The following is a 15,627-nucleotide window of genomic DNA, read 5'->3' on the forward strand; positions in this document are numbered from 1 at the left end:
ATCTCTACCGCTCCTGCTGTCTCTAGAGAGTTGAAAACAGCAGGTCTGCGACAGGTAGCACGTCCGGTGAACAGGTCAGGGTTCCATAGCCGCAGGCAGAACAGTTGAAACTGGAGCAGCAGCACGGCCAGGTGGACTGGGGACAGCAAGGAGTCATCATGCCAGGTAGTCCTGAGGCATGGTCCTAGGGCTCAGGTCCTCCGAGAGTGAGAAAGAAAGAGAGAAAGAGAGAATTAGAGAGAGCATACTTAAATTCACACAGGACACCGGATAAGACAGGAGAAGTACTCCAGATATAACAAACTGTCCCTAGCCCCCCGACACATAAACTACTGCAGCATAAATACTGGAGGCTGAGACAGGAGGGGTCAGGAGACACTGTGGCCCCATCCGATGATACCCCCGGACAGGGCCAAACAGGAAGGTTATAACCCCACCCACTTTGCCAAAGCACAGCCCCCACACCACTAGAGGGATATCTTCAACCACCAACTTATGACTGTGTATGGGGTCATAGGGGTCAGACGCTGCGCTGTTAGGGCCAGATGCACTAAGACTGGAATTCAATCAAACATGCAATTAACATTGTGACAACACCACATGAAAGAGGGTTACAGAAAGCTTGCGGTAACTGAGTGGTTAAATGTGTCAGTACACTGTTATTACGTCAAAACAGATCTGTTGCATATGTGCTCCTTGTCAATCAAATACTTATTTGTGCTCTTATGAATGAAGCCTTGTATTTAAGGTGCACAGCTTGAGCTTCCAGTCATGCACAACAAAATGGAGATCCAGACATAAAATATTATGGGTGGGAGAATAACTCTGTGTGTCTGTGTGTGCATGAGTGCATGAGTGTGTGTATGTGTCCTTTGTACTCTCACTGTTAAATATGAAATATTAAAATCTGTCTGTCTGTGTGTGTCTACAGATTTTCCAGGTGGCCTACATCATAATCAAGGCAGCCAACTCCCCTCGTCCCGGTAACTGGGTGCTGGAGCGTTCTATGGACGGTGTGGAGTACACACCCTGGCAGTACTACGCCATCAGCGACACAGAATGTCTGACCCGCTACAACATCACCCCTCGCTTCGGACCCCCCACCTACAAACGAGACGACGAGGTCATCTGTACCTCCTACTACTCACGTCTCGTACCCCTGGAGCACGGAGAGGTAGTTATCTATTTATATCAACTCTACATTACCACAATGGTCTGAAACTCCCGGCCCGCAAGCCACATTGAGCTCATGAGCTGCATGTTGGTGACCCACAGGCTGGGAGTTTGAGACCACTGCTTTATTAGGTCTGGTTCAAGGCAGAGAATTAGATGAGAATGGGCTCTGTGCGCCCCCCTCTAGCACCTATAGTCCAGACAGGAGGATGACTCAACCGTCCTTCCGATAATGAAAGCCTGCTTTCCCAGATTTCTAGACGCCAGCCTGCTGGGCTAATGTCACTCTAGCCGAGGCAGAGCCGTAATGAACGTCTGTGGTTAGGATACTCTGTGGTTACTCACAGCCCCTGAGGGTGCATCTCAGTAGTTTAACAAGGTTAGGGAGACAAGGAGATGAAGCCACTATTGAGATGCACCCCAAAGCCCACAGTGAGATCCTTGATCGTGTCTTATATTGTTTAGCCCTGTGTTATGTCATTTGCCTGTGGTCTGACTGGCAAGTGATATCGGAGAAAAAATGACCGTAATGACATATTTCAGTCAATATGTATGTGTGTTGTTCATTTTTGCCACTAGTCTTTCCATTTTTTTCTGCCCTATTCAGATCCACACGTCTTTGATCAACGGGCGGCCCAGTGCTGACCAACTGACCCCAGAGCTGCTAGACTTCACCTCAGCCCGCTACATCCGGCTGCGTCTGCAGAGGATCCGCACGCTCAACGCCGACCTCATGACCCTCAGCTACCGTGACCCTAAGGAGGTGGACCCCATCGTCACCAGACGGGTATGGCTAAAGTACTAGCACTAGCTCTCACTAACTGTTCTATTTTCTGTTTAAATACTATGTTAAACCAAATTGGTCATTCATTCAAAATATGTGGTTTGTGCGTTTTGAAAAACGCTTAAAAAAAATGTATATTGCATTTTTATGGTTTTAACAAACATTAAATATTTGCATCAGAATGTCTGAAGTAAAAGTTTAGACATCAGTTGTCATCTCTCCAGGCAGATTTGAGTGTTCTAACTTCATTGGCTTTGTATTTTGTTTCTGTCTTGTCATTCTAACTTGATTGGCATTGTGTTTCCTTCTGCAGTACTACTATTCCATCAAGGACATCTCAGTGGGCGGGATGTGCATCTGTTACGGCCACGCCCAGAGCTGCCCCTGGGACCCCGTTGCCAAGGTAACTCCAGGCCGTCTTCAGTTTTGCCCGTTCAGCCTCACACGGTGGCTGTCATTCAGCTTTTGTTTAGTGTAAAACTTGTTTACTGCCTTTCACATATTGTGTGAGATGTTAAGCATGTCACATCTTGACTCAATTAAGCTCCTCTTATCGGATCAACATTGGTTCATTACTAATTTGTTGTAATTGCTGTACACACTTATTCTAAAGAGTACTTTTATATAAATGTTATGCAAAGTATGGTAGTAATACTTCTTTATGAGAAATATATTTGCCAAGCAAATTGTTTTTATAAGTGAATTTAGTATTCTCAGCTCCCCCTATAGTCCCTGAAGGAATGGTACAGCCCAACACTTGCTCAGTTGAATTGGTTGCCTTCCTCATTAAGGGGGAATGTCACCTTAACAAGAGGATGAGAAAGCAAGCACTAATCCTGTGACCCTTCAAATTGCCACTTGGAAATGCACTCATATATTTCACACCAACGTACAGATGTAGGATCTTAATTTGACCTGCAATGCAGGAAATGTAAAACTTGAAGTATATTTGAAGTTTAGAAAGGCTTTCAAATTTCAGGCTTGATTTTTCCTTGCGAAAAAATGTATTAACGCCTACAAAAATGTCAATGAAATATAATCCACATAATAATTCACATTTCCTGATTATTTTCCTGCTGTAGCAAACTGGCTCAAATGAAGATCCTACATCTGTAACACACAAACATCATAACATGATACGCATACAACACACAAGTGTCACTTCACACCTTGTATAGGACCAGCTATTTGTTTGACAAGGAAAAATGAGAAAATAATGTGTGTGTGTGTGTGTCCCACTCCCAGCTGGCAATAGGACTAGAGCATAAGCATTCAATCGGTCACTTCCTGTGGCTCCTCCTCACCTCTCTCTCTCTTTTGTCCTCTCAGAAGTTGCAGTGTGTGTGTGAGCACAATACGTGTGGGGAGAGCTGTAATGAGTGTTGCCCCGGCTACCACCAGGAACCGTGGCAACCGGGAACCCTCTCCAACGGCAACACATGCGAGAGTAAGCTGCACTTGGTCTTTTTGGGCCTAAGGGGAAATAAGTTTAAACCTTATCTTAAGTAGAAGACCATACTGTGCATGTTGCCCTTGGTTTGTCACTTAGTAAATGAAGACATGGAAATTACATGCTGGATTTAGACTTGATTTAAAGTGTGCCAGATAAAATAACGTTCACGCTTTTCAATTAAATCCACTTGATTGTCTCACTTATTCATTGACACACATGAAAGAGGTTTTTGTTTTCCATCCCTATGATGAATTCCATACGACACTTTTGAAGTAATTTAAACATTTTAATATCAATAGTTGTGAAGCAGAGTTTGCTACTGTATGGGTTTTTACAAGCTTTTTATGTAAATGTCCTATTTTATATCATCATATCTCAGCTGTTTCAGCACCGTAATGAAATTGCACATAAATTGTGCTTACTCAGAGTACAGAATCAAATAAAAACGTGTATGAACATGCATACACTGAGTGTACATAACATTAGGAACACCTGCTCTTTCCATGCCATGGACTGACCAGGTGAATCCAGGTGAAAGCTATGATCCCTTATTGATGTCACTTGTTAAATCCACTTCAATCAGTGTAGATGGAGGGGAGGAGACAGGTTAAAGAAGTATTTTTAAGCCTTGAGACAATTGAGACATGGATTGTTTATGTGTGCCATTCAGAGGGTGAATGGGCAAGACAGAAAATGTAAGTGCCTTTGAACAGAGTATGGTAGTAGGTGCCAGGTGCAACGGTTTGAGTGTGTCCAGAACTGCAACCCTGCTGGGTTTTTCACAACCCAACAGTTTCCTGTGTGTATCAAGAATGGTCCACCACCCAAAGGACATTTTATTTTTTACAGTTAACTAGGCAAGTCAGTTAAGAACATATTCTTATTTACAAGGACAGACCCTTGTTCAGGGGCAGAAGGACAGATTTGTACCTTGTCAGCTCGGGAATTCGATCCAGTAACCTTTTGGTTGGTAGCCCAACGCTCTAACCACTAGGCTACCTGCCACCCCATCTACCTGACTGTGGGAAGCATTGCAGTCAACATGGGTCAGTATCCCTGTGGAACGCTTTCGACACCTTGTAGTCCATGCCCCAACGAATTGAGTCTGTTCTGAGGGCTAAAGGGGGTCAACTCAATATTAGGAAGGTGTTCCTAATGTTTTGTACACTCAGTGTATATTCTTAATCTAAACTAACCTTTCACTACTCTCACATTAAAGGTAGACTCAGCGATATGACATTGGTGCACAAAGTAAACAGCATAGGGGGTCAATTTCCGCAACAACTAGGAGCGGTGAAGCGCGAAGCTAAACTTGTCAGCTGTTTTGGTCCCGTACCTACCAGGCTCTAACAGTGTGAAGCGAACCCATGCACGTGCAGAGACAGGGTGTGACAGTGTGAGAGCGAAGTCTGCATCTCCCTCATCGCAATATCTGAGTCTACCTATAAGATGCATTAGTTGTTATCTGACCTACTTAATATTCTCCTCCACTAGAATGTAACTGCCACAACAAGGCCGAGGACTGCTATTACAACCAAACTATGGACGACCACAAGATGAGCATGAACTCGCATGGTCACTTTCATGGCGGGGGTGTGTGTATCAATTGTACCCAGAACACGGCCGGTGTCAACTGTGAGACCTGCACAGATGGCTTCTACAGACCCCACGAGGTACTGTCTCCTCACTGTCCCGTAATCTGATGCCCTCTTTGTGTCCCTATGGTCCCTGTAATGCAATCCATCAATATGGTACCCATTTCCTGAGGACCCCCTGGTCTTCATTTTGTGTCGCTATGGTCCCTGTTACCTGAGGACCCCCCTGGTCTTCTTTTGTGTCCCTATGGACCCCATTACCTGAGGACCCCCCTGGTCTTCTTTTGTGTCCCTATGGTCCCCGTTACCTGAGGACCCCCCTGGTCTTCTTTTGTGTCCCTATGGTCCCCGTTACCTGACAACCCCCCTGGTCTTCTTTTGTGTCCCTATGGTCCCCGTTACCTGAGGACCCCCATGGTCTTCTTTTGTGTCCCTATGGACCCCGTTACCTGAGGACCCCCCTGGTCTTCTTTTGTGTCCCTATGGTCCTCGTTACCTGAGGACCCCCCTGGTCTTCTTTTGTGTCCCTATGGTCCCCGTTACCTGAGGACCCCCCTGGTCTTCTTTTGTGTCCCTATGTACCCCGTTACCTGAGGACCCCCCTGGTCTTCTTTTGTGTCCCTATGGTCCCCGTAACCTGAGGACCCCCCTGGTCTTCCTTTGTGTCCCTATGGTCCCCGTTACCTGAGGACCCCCCTGGTCTTCCTTTGTGTCCCTGCCTAGTGGCGTGCGCCTTTCTGTGCACAGTTGTGTACATTCCTATTGTCTGTGATTGGACAATAAGATCAGTGTGTGTGTGTGTGTGTGGTCCTGATTACAAACACATTGTAGTTTTCAAAAAGAAATGACAACTAAGGCACTCTTCATTTAATTAATTAAAATGCCTTTATTTGTATGGCATGTTCAATAGAAACAAAGTTTTAAAATGCCGAAATGCATCGGATTTTTAAAACTTTGTTTCTATTGAACATGCCATACAAATAAAGGCATTTTAATTAATTATATGAAGAGTGCCTTGGTCCTCCTTTCTTTTTGATGACCAATTCACCCCTTCTACCAAAGAGCACCTTCTGTCTACCAAAATGTACTATTGTGTGCCTTAGTAGCGCTTCCCTTCCTCCTCTTTCTACATTGTAGTTTTGGTTCTGTGGCTCAAAGAAAGATAATGGAGTTATTTGTTGCTGTGTCCTAGAATGACTGTAGAGAGGAACTACATTGGTGTCATGGTCCTTGCTTGGATGGATGAATGGCGATTTATTAAAGTTTTAATTTCAGTGCGTACCTTGTGTGGAATGTGAATGGTCATTGTGTATTTGTTTCCTCCTGGGTGTGCGTGTATATGTGTGTGTGTGTCTGTGTGTGTAGGTGTCGCCCTACAGTGAGAACCCATGTGTGGAGTGTGGCTGTGACATGAGGGGGTCTTTGACTCCTGCCTGCATCAGAGATGACAACCACGCCAAGTTGGAGAAAGGTACAAACACGGAACTGTACTGATTTTATTGCACTGTGACTGTGCTAACTGGACTATGCTAACTGGACTATGCTAACTGTGCTGTATTGACTGTGCTGTATTGACTGTGCTCATTAGACTATGCCAACTGTGCTGTATTGACTGTGCTAACTAGACCATGCTAACTGTGCTGTATTGACTGTGCTAACTAGACTATGCTAACTGTGCTGTATTGACCGTGCTAACTAGACTAAGCTAACTGTGCCGTATTGACTGTGCTAACTAGACTATGCTAACTGTGGTGTATTGACTGTGCTAATTGCTCAATGCTAACTGTGCTGTATTGACTGTGTTGTGCAGGTCTGAACCCAGGCCAGTGTCTGTGTAAAGAGGGCTTTGTGGGTGAGCGCTGTGAACGCTGTGCCTTTGGCTACAGGGACTTCCCCCTGTGTTCACGCTGTGAGTGCAGTCTGGAAGGCAGCCTCAACATCGACCCCTGCACAGAGTGCATCTGCAAGGTAACACTGGGGTAATATAGGGTAACACTTGCATGATGAGTAACCTTGCCTGAAGACCTGAAGACTTGCGTTAGCTCCCTGAGCTAATGCCTAGGTTTTAGCTCAACAGGCTAAGACAGTCTTGTGCTCCTTGTCCCTGAATGTTCCTACCAAACTAATCCCCCTAACCTGATCTTCTCCACTGTGTGTGACTTAGGAGAACGTGATGGGGGCCAACTGTGACCTGTGTAAGCAGGGTTTCTACAACCTGGAGGAACGTAACCCAGAGGGATGCACAGAGTGTTTCTGCTTCGGTGTGTCTGACGTGTGTGAGAGTTCACCCTGGTCTTTGTTTCAGGTAACACACCGCAACTCCCACATCCAAATACACTCTCATCCACACATCCATTTAATTACTTAGTTGTTCCTTTGGACAAGAATATCCACAATATGCAGCAACCAACTCCAATGGTTCCACATCGTTTTGTTGGGAGCCTTTAAACTCTTTGATGCTGTTGAACTCAATAACACATAACCAGTAAATTGGACCGGCCTTTCTCCTGGCCCATAGACTGTTCACTCCAATGGATGGCTCCTTCCTACCCAAAGCGTCTCCATCTACACGGCACCCCTCACTGATGACGACAACAACCTCATTGTCCCCAGCATCACCATGATCCAGTCGTACCGTTTTGTGTCTACCTGGGCCGCTCCGGAGGGTTTCCTGGGGAACAGGGTAAGCGTTTTGCTGACATACAGTATACTGTACCTATGCTACCAATGCTAAACTCTCACCTACGGAGTTCCCGTATTCCTTCTGAACTCAAAGTTGTCCGTCTCAGTGAGATGTTCAGCTAGCTAATGACCTGCATGTATTAGCTTGGGACAAATTGATTTCACAATCCCCACAGGAGGGAGGAAATAGGCCTCTGTTCTCCCTATAGATTTATCTCTGTCTCTCTTGCTACTGGATTTCTCTCTTTTTCACTCTCCTCTCTCTCTTCTCTTTCTCCCCCTATCTCTCTCTTTTTACACTCGTCATTTGTAGTCCCCCTCTTCTTTCCTCCCACTGTGTGTTAATACAGGGTGCCCTGTAATTATAGTCAAGTAGGGCCGGGCACTTTATTAATCGCCAAATTAATGAGGTTCCATTCATTAGAACCCTGTTGTATGTGTTCTACTGTACCCATTAGTCCCTCCAGTGATTAGAATTAATTAATTAGAATTAGTCATTATTTCTGGCATGGCCTTAATATCTGGAGGGAGGGAGAGAAAGATAGAGGCAGCAATTATCCCTGTGGGCCTGATTTTACTTCAATATTTAGTGTAACGAATTTCGACTATTGCATATTTGCTGTAGGTAATGTTTTCTTGAGTCTAACACTTTCTCTATTTTTACAATGTTCCCCTTTTTGTTTTTCCCCATTGCTTTGTGAAGCTGACATCATACGGAGGGCTTTTAAACTACACTGTGGCCTATGATGTTTCTGTGGACAATGTGGACAATTCTCTGCCATCACAGTTTGATTTGATTATTGAGGTAAGTTAATATTGTGCTAACTGGATATGTATTCAACCTGGCTGTGATATTAGCTGTGGAATGCAAGATTGTGAACCTAGTTTACAGTAAAAGAAACCCCTAGACCATTATAGATTTGATTACCATTACGGAATCACCCAAATCACCCCTAAATCTAGAACCATTCCTAAGGATTGAGCTTACCAACCCCCGTTAATATAAATCTAGATGTGTTGCTAAATGCCTTGCTGGATGCGTCCCCAGGGGAACGGGAGAACCCTGCGTCAGACGCCCCCCAAGCGGCTCTTCCTGACGCCCCTGCGGGAGCAGCTTGTTTCCGTGGAGCTCCTACCGCAGGGCTTCGTAGACCTACACACAGGCCAGAGGGTTGACAGGGACGAGCTGATGACAGTACTGGCGGACTTGGCCGGACTGAGGATCAGAGGCCACCTCAATGCCAGCGCAGAGGGGGCACTCAGGTTGAGCACCGTATCTCTGGACATGGCAGACATCAGGGCTGCTAACCCAGTCCAGGCCTGGAACGTGGAGCAGTGTGAGTGCCCCTGGGGCTACTTGGGCACATCCTGTGAGGTAAACACCCAGGTCACGTGACGGTGGCCAGGTTGATACTGTTTACTACTGTATATGTCTAGTCTAGTTAATGACTTGAGCTGTGTCAGCATCCTTTGTAAAAGCAAAGCTCATTATGCATTTCAGATGGCTAAGTTAGCTAGAGTTAGAAGAGCAACAGTGTTGTGGGTTCGATTCTCACATAATCCACATATTTTCAATACATGTGTTTACTATAGATCACTTCAGATAAACACAACTTCTAAATCATGTCATACACTGAGTGTACAAAACATTAGGAACACTCCCCCATTCTGCCCTCAGAACAGCCACATGGACTTTACAAGGTGTCAAAAGTGTTCCACAGGGATGCTGGCCCATGTTGACTCCAATGCTTCCCACAGTAAAATTGGCTGGATGTCCATTGGGTGGTGGACCATTCTTGATACAAATCGGTGTGCCTGGCACCTATTACCATACCCCTGTCAAACGCACTAAAATCTTTTGTCATATCTTTTGCCCATTCACCCTCTGAACGGCAAACATTCACAATCCATGTCTCAATTGTCTCAAGGCTTAAAAATCCTTCTTTAACCTGCCTCCTCCCCTGATTGAAGTGGATTTAATAAGTGATCATAGCTTTCACCGGGATTCACCTGGTCAGTCTATGTCGTGTAAAGTTGTTAAAGTTTTGTATACTCAGTGTATGTGCCACATAGTCTGAATACCTGTTCTTATTTTATGTGACTTTGGGTAAAAGTGACCGCAAAATTATGATGTTTCTCTGTGTTTGTAGTATTGTTCATCTGGATTCTATCGCGTCGGCGGGATCCTGTTCGGAGGTAACTGTCTCCAGTGTGAGTGTAACGACCACGCTACAGAATGTGACATCAACGGAGTCTGTCTGGTGAGTCTCACATATCTGTCCCACGTCATGTTTAGACAGCAGGGGGCCAGAAACGTAGATATATGAGAAATAGATATACCATAAATGTATTCCATACATCTGTCAATGAAGTCTGTCCGGCGAGTCACCTATCTGTCTAACGTCATGTTTAGACAGGGGCCAGAGACGTAGGAATATGACCCATAGATATCAGTGGAGGCTGCTGAGGGGAGGACGGCTCATGATAATGGCTGGAGCGGAGCAAATGGAAACCATGTGTTTGATGTATTTGATACCATTCCACCTTGTCCGCTCCAGCCATTAAGATGAGCACGTTCTCCCCAATTAAGGTAACACCAACCTCCTGGGATAGGTATACCATACATCTATGGCTTGTTTGTGGGTTCTAAGCGTGATCGCATCTACTTCCACCACCATCTGTGTAAAATAGGGACATGGTCACATCCAGCCGTTTATCTGACCCTAACATCTGCACTAGCTAACCTCTCAACTAGTTAGAGCTTCACTTCACAGCTAGAGGCTAGACCAATGGACAAACCCTCAGTATGAAGCTTCCTGGCTTGAGCTGTGTTTGTTGACAGCCATATGATGGGTCACTGTTCTGGCTACGTCTGAAATGCCTTCCTTATTTCCTATACAGCGTACGACTTTTGGCTAGAGCCGACCATCCTATTCCCTATACAGTGCACGACTTTATGGTGAACAGCGTGCGCAGTTTGGGCTCTGTTTCAAATGAATTCCTTCCCCTATTGGATGACAAGTTAATCCTGAGTAATGCTGTGTTAGGTGTTTAAATGGCGTGTGACAAAGCAATGATTATCCAATGGCTACTGCCAGGCGTTCATTCTGTCAATATACAATGTAAATCAAAAGGCATGCTAAACCTAGTAGCTACTACGTTCAATTGAATAAGTGAAGATGATTCACTTTGATTCGGTTAGGTTTAGCAGTTTGGTGCACTTAAAGGGATAGTTCACATTTCAAAGTTTTATCTTACTTACCTAGGGGTGGTCATCCAAAATTTAAAAAGTGAACTATCCCTTTAACATGGCAGTGGAGGTTTTATCCCAAGACATTGTGGTTGCTATGGAGTGTATGGCAGTGTAAGGGCATGTGTGTCAGAGCAGGAAGAAGTTTTATCGGGACACTGTTGCCTTAAATCATTCCCCAGGACTGTACCCACAATACCACTGGGCCCCACTGTAACCAATGCCTTCCCGGTTACTATGGCGACACCTCAGATGGCACCCCGGAGGACTGCCAGAGATGTGCCTGCCCGCTGATAGTGGCGACGAACAAGTGAGTGACTGTGCCAACTCTGTGCCAATGTACCATTCATTCAGATTCTAGAAACCCTCTCCATGGCGATAGATAGGTCACATGTGCGTGGGCGCTGGGTGGTGGAGAGAGTTTGGCCGTTACACACTGAGTGTACAAAACATTAGGAACATCTTCCCAATATTGAGTTACACCCCATTTTGCCCTCAGAACAGACTCAATTCGTCAGACTCTACAAGGTGTCGAAAGCGTTCCACAGAGATGCTGACCCATGTTGACTCCAATGATTCCCACAGTTGTGTCAAGTTGGCTGGATGTCCTTTGGGTGGTGGACCATTCTTAATATTTTTTAACATTTATTTTATTTAGCCTTTATTTAACCAGGAAGGGCTCATTGAGATTTCAAATATATTTTTCAAGAGCGTCCTGGCCAAGATAGGCAGCACCAAGTCATAACAAAAATTACACACAAACAACATGAAAAACTACAAGTAATCTATTAAAAACCATAGAATTCACAAGAGTATAACAAAATCAAAAACAGCAAATTAAAAACATTGACAGGTCAGTGAATCAGTCTCAAGATCATTCATCAGTGATTTAAAAATACCAATCGGGACAAGTTCTTACAGTTTAAAAGTATTTTAAACAAACTGTTGAGCATGAAAAACCCAGAAGCGTTGCAGTTCTTGACAAATGGCACAAATACACAATTCATGTCTCAATTGTCTCTACACGGATTGTGTATTTAACAGGTGACATCAATAAGGGATCAAAGCTTTCACCTGGATTCACCTGGTCAGTCTATGTCATGGAAATAGCATGTATTCCTAATGTTATGTGCACTCAGTCTAGGTTCTTATGTCAACAACAGAATGTTTCAACTGCCCCAGATATTTTATTGTGTGAATAGATACGAAGCATAAACGTAGTTGTGGAACAATTTTAGTGGTGGAGCTAAGAGGTGAGTTCTGCCTCCATACAATATGAAATGCTTCAAGTTGAAGAAAAGCCCTATAGAAACACAAATCATAATCATAAAATCTGTAGTTCTTAGTGATACGTCATGTAGACTCCCCCTAACACTCCTGTCTTTTACACTGCTGGTCTCTTCTTCAGTTTCAGCCCCACCTGTTTCCTGGAGGGCCCTGGACAGGTGACATGTGACCAGTGCCAGCAGGGCTACACTGGGACTAAGTGTGAGAGGTATGTAGACCAAATGTTCTTAAACCTAATCTTGTCTGTTTGACCCTGTCTTCACTTCTTAGACCTATACTATATAATCAGAAATGTTTCACTTGTTGCTAAGTACATATTAGTAATTACACTTAACAGTTTGTATGGAAAAATATGTATTGTAAGTGAAACTCAGTTACAGTATACACCAATACTAGTCTCAACCATTTCATGAATCGTATGGTTAAGTTTATTATATCGAACTTTAACTTCTCCAGGTGTGCTAATGGTTACTATGGCGACCCGGCGGTGGCAGGCAAGGAGTGTGTGCTGTGTGAGTGTAATGGAAACGTGAACCCCTGGGACCCGGGTCACTGTGACACCAGCAGCGGTGTGTGTCTGAAGTGTCACAGCCACACCAGCGGAGACGACTGTGAGAGGTGTGAGGACGGCTACTATGGTGACGCCATCACTGCCAAGAACTGCCAGGGTAAGAGAGCTGTGATGATGATGATGTTTATTGTCCTTATAGAGGATTCTTCCACAGATCCCCTCACAGTTACAAATTTACTACAAGAAACATCCTTCACCTAGACGTGCAGTGCATCTATAATATGTACCAAATCAGGTCAGAGATTACACAGTGAAAATAGACAGGAAATAGACACTTTTGCTTGTTTCTGAGTAGCATTTAGTCAGTCAGTGGAATGCTGAGTGAAGGACATGGCCAACCATTCACAGATTAAGTCTCAACTTTGACCTAGTTCTGCGTCGTCACGTGTCTGACCTGTTCCTAACAATAAGGTCTGTTATGGGTCAGGGCCCGTATTCACAAAGTGTCTCTGAATAGAGGTGTGCTGATCTGGGATTGGGTCCTCCCTGACCATGTAATCTCATTCATTATGATCTATAATGCTAAACTGATCCTAGATCAGCACTCCTATTCTGAGACGCTTCGTGAATACAGACCCAGACATGTTACCTGGGAGTGCACTGGGAGGCCAAAGTTTAGGCTCAATCCCTGCCGGGATACGAACAATGATGTGTATAAACCCTGGATTGCTAATGCTATGTATTTCCCAATGAGAGGCTTTGAAGCCACCGATCGTCCATTTTGGTACTCCCCAGAAGGAGCAGTCCTCCATAGGAATGAATGGAATTCTACAGCATTTCAATTAAATGGGACAAAGGACAAAATTGCATGTCTTTTTTATTGTAGTGGGAACAGTAACAGTAGTTTCAAATAATATACTTTAAGGAAAATGTTCATGTTTAGTTGCCATAATATAATTTAAAAGTATGCATTAAGGTGTCTGTAATATAATAAACGTGTCAAAAACAAATGTAGACATTAATAAATGCATTTCTATAGCTTCCAAAATATTTTTTTACAATATTTCTTACGGGGAGTAAAAAATAGTGTTTACATAAATAATTGGTTAAGATATGGTATGAGACTTGCCCTCTCAAGGCAGCTTATGAACAGTTTATGAAGTCTTTTAAGAATTGTGGTAATTATGCATCATTCCCAGACCTGGTTTTGTGACAATGTCAGCATACCAGAACATTGAAAATGCATATATGTTATGAGAATAGGAATTTAATGTTCATAGTGAGATATGTGATACTGGTAATGGATTCAGTCAACACCTAGAATGGCGTTCATTTCACCATCAAACATAGTCAAAAATATTGTGGTAGATGTGCAATTTTACTTAAAATGTGTGTATTTCCTTCTTATGAAAGGCAACTGTAGAAGAGCTCTTTATAATGGATAGAGTGACATCTAGGGGAATATCGTAATACTGCAAGTCAGCCTCCTTGCAGTAAACGTTCTAAAATCTTATAATGTCTATAAAACATGAAAAAAAACGGTATTTTATTATCAAAATGGCGCTTTGAGAATTGTATGATTATTTTAGGATATATCTCTCCACTTACCGGTATTATTTTCAACATAAAATTGGAGCAAGTGTCCTGGTGTTATAAACATGTACGTTAACGACTGTTTTACTCCTATTTCTCCCCTGTGTGTAGCTTGCAGTTGCCATGGAAATGGGTCATACTCGGCCATGTGTGACCTGCTCACTGGACAGTGTACCTGCAAACCCAACATAGTGGGAGAGAAGTGTGACCAGTGTCAGGTATGTAGACTGTATATCATTCTCTGTTTCATAATATATTCACAACTTCAAACTCACATACCATAGGGCCAAGAGTTTTTCTTACCAGAAAAAAAACAATTGTCCCTAGTTATGGCCTATGGTCACACCAAGAAAAACTCCAGGCCCTTCCTTCCACCCTCCATTTTCTGTGTAATTCCACCCTATTCCCATACCTCTCCTTGCAATTAGTATTTGGAATTTGGAAAGGCATGCTAAGTTTCCAGCCCAGTCCATTGGAACGCTTAGTTCTCAGAGGGTGTCCAAGGTCTCCCGCTTCTTTCCTCCCTGCGTCCCGCTTCCCACACCCGCCTTCCAATAAAGCCCAGCTGGTCAAAATGCAGTCCAATGTTTTGGATATATTCATTAGCACGATCAGATTGTCTGTCTGCTCACACCCTGGCAAAGAGAGATAGGGAAGAGAGAGGGAGCGAGGGAATATGTGAAGGAGGGAGGGAGGGAGGGAGGGAGGGAGAGGGAGGGAGGGAGAGAGAGAGGGAGGGAGAGAGAGAGAGAGAGAGAGAGAGAGAGAGAGAGAGAGAGAGAGAGAGAGAGAGAGAGAGAGAGAGAGAGAGAGAGAGAGAGACAGACAGACAGACAGACAGACAGACAGACAGACAGACAGACAGACAGACAGACAGACAGACAGACAGACAGACAGACAGACAGACAATATTTTGTTGCTTATTTAGAGCAGAGTTGGTTTGTTTGGTTGGGGAGGGGTCTTTGGCTGTGCAAGGACTGTTCAAATGGAACCAAAAGGACTGTTCAAATGGAACCAAAAGGACTGTTCCAATGGAACCAAAAGGACTGTTCAAATGGAACCAAAAGGACTGTTCAAATGGTACCAAAAGGACTGTTCAAATGGAACCAAAAGGACTGTTCAAATGGAACCAAAAGGACTGTTCAAATGGAACCAAAAGGACTGTTTAAATGGAACCAAAAGGACTGTTCAAATGGAACCAAAAGCTCATGAATTTAGATCATATTTATCTAGGGAGAACAGCTAGCAGTCTTGGGCTTCTCTCTCTTTCAGTATGTTTTATTAATGTTTAACCCAATT

The 15,627-nt window shown here is 44.0% G+C and overlaps 1 protein-coding gene across 2 annotated transcripts in view; it reads left to right on the forward strand.

Moving 5' to 3' along the window:
* The window catches only part of LOC139531753 (laminin subunit alpha-1-like), a 65,466-nt gene that overhangs the window by 18,152 nt on the left and 31,687 nt on the right, over positions 1 to 15,627 (forward strand). For both annotated transcript variants that reach the window (XM_071328527.1, XM_071328528.1), the window contains exons 4-19: positions 932 to 1,174; positions 1,781 to 1,960; positions 2,271 to 2,360; positions 3,287 to 3,404; positions 4,905 to 5,083; positions 6,371 to 6,476; positions 6,816 to 6,973; positions 7,170 to 7,310; positions 7,524 to 7,688; positions 8,391 to 8,492; positions 8,736 to 9,062; positions 9,838 to 9,948; positions 11,120 to 11,247; positions 12,346 to 12,432; positions 12,681 to 12,892; positions 14,440 to 14,546. In XM_071328527.1, coding sequence (XP_071184628.1) covers positions 932 to 1,174; positions 1,781 to 1,960; positions 2,271 to 2,360; positions 3,287 to 3,404; positions 4,905 to 5,083; positions 6,371 to 6,476; positions 6,816 to 6,973; positions 7,170 to 7,310; positions 7,524 to 7,688; positions 8,391 to 8,492; positions 8,736 to 9,062; positions 9,838 to 9,948; positions 11,120 to 11,247; positions 12,346 to 12,432; positions 12,681 to 12,892; positions 14,440 to 14,546 — 2,454 coding nt within the window. The remainder of the gene's footprint in view (positions 1 to 931; positions 1,175 to 1,780; positions 1,961 to 2,270; positions 2,361 to 3,286; positions 3,405 to 4,904; positions 5,084 to 6,370; positions 6,477 to 6,815; positions 6,974 to 7,169; positions 7,311 to 7,523; positions 7,689 to 8,390; positions 8,493 to 8,735; positions 9,063 to 9,837; positions 9,949 to 11,119; positions 11,248 to 12,345; positions 12,433 to 12,680; positions 12,893 to 14,439; positions 14,547 to 15,627) is intronic.

This window comes from Salvelinus alpinus, chromosome 10 (genome assembly GCF_045679555.1).
Source record: "Salvelinus alpinus chromosome 10, SLU_Salpinus.1, whole genome shotgun sequence".
Classification (NCBI taxonomy): Eukaryota; Metazoa; Chordata; class Actinopteri; order Salmoniformes; family Salmonidae; genus Salvelinus; species Salvelinus alpinus.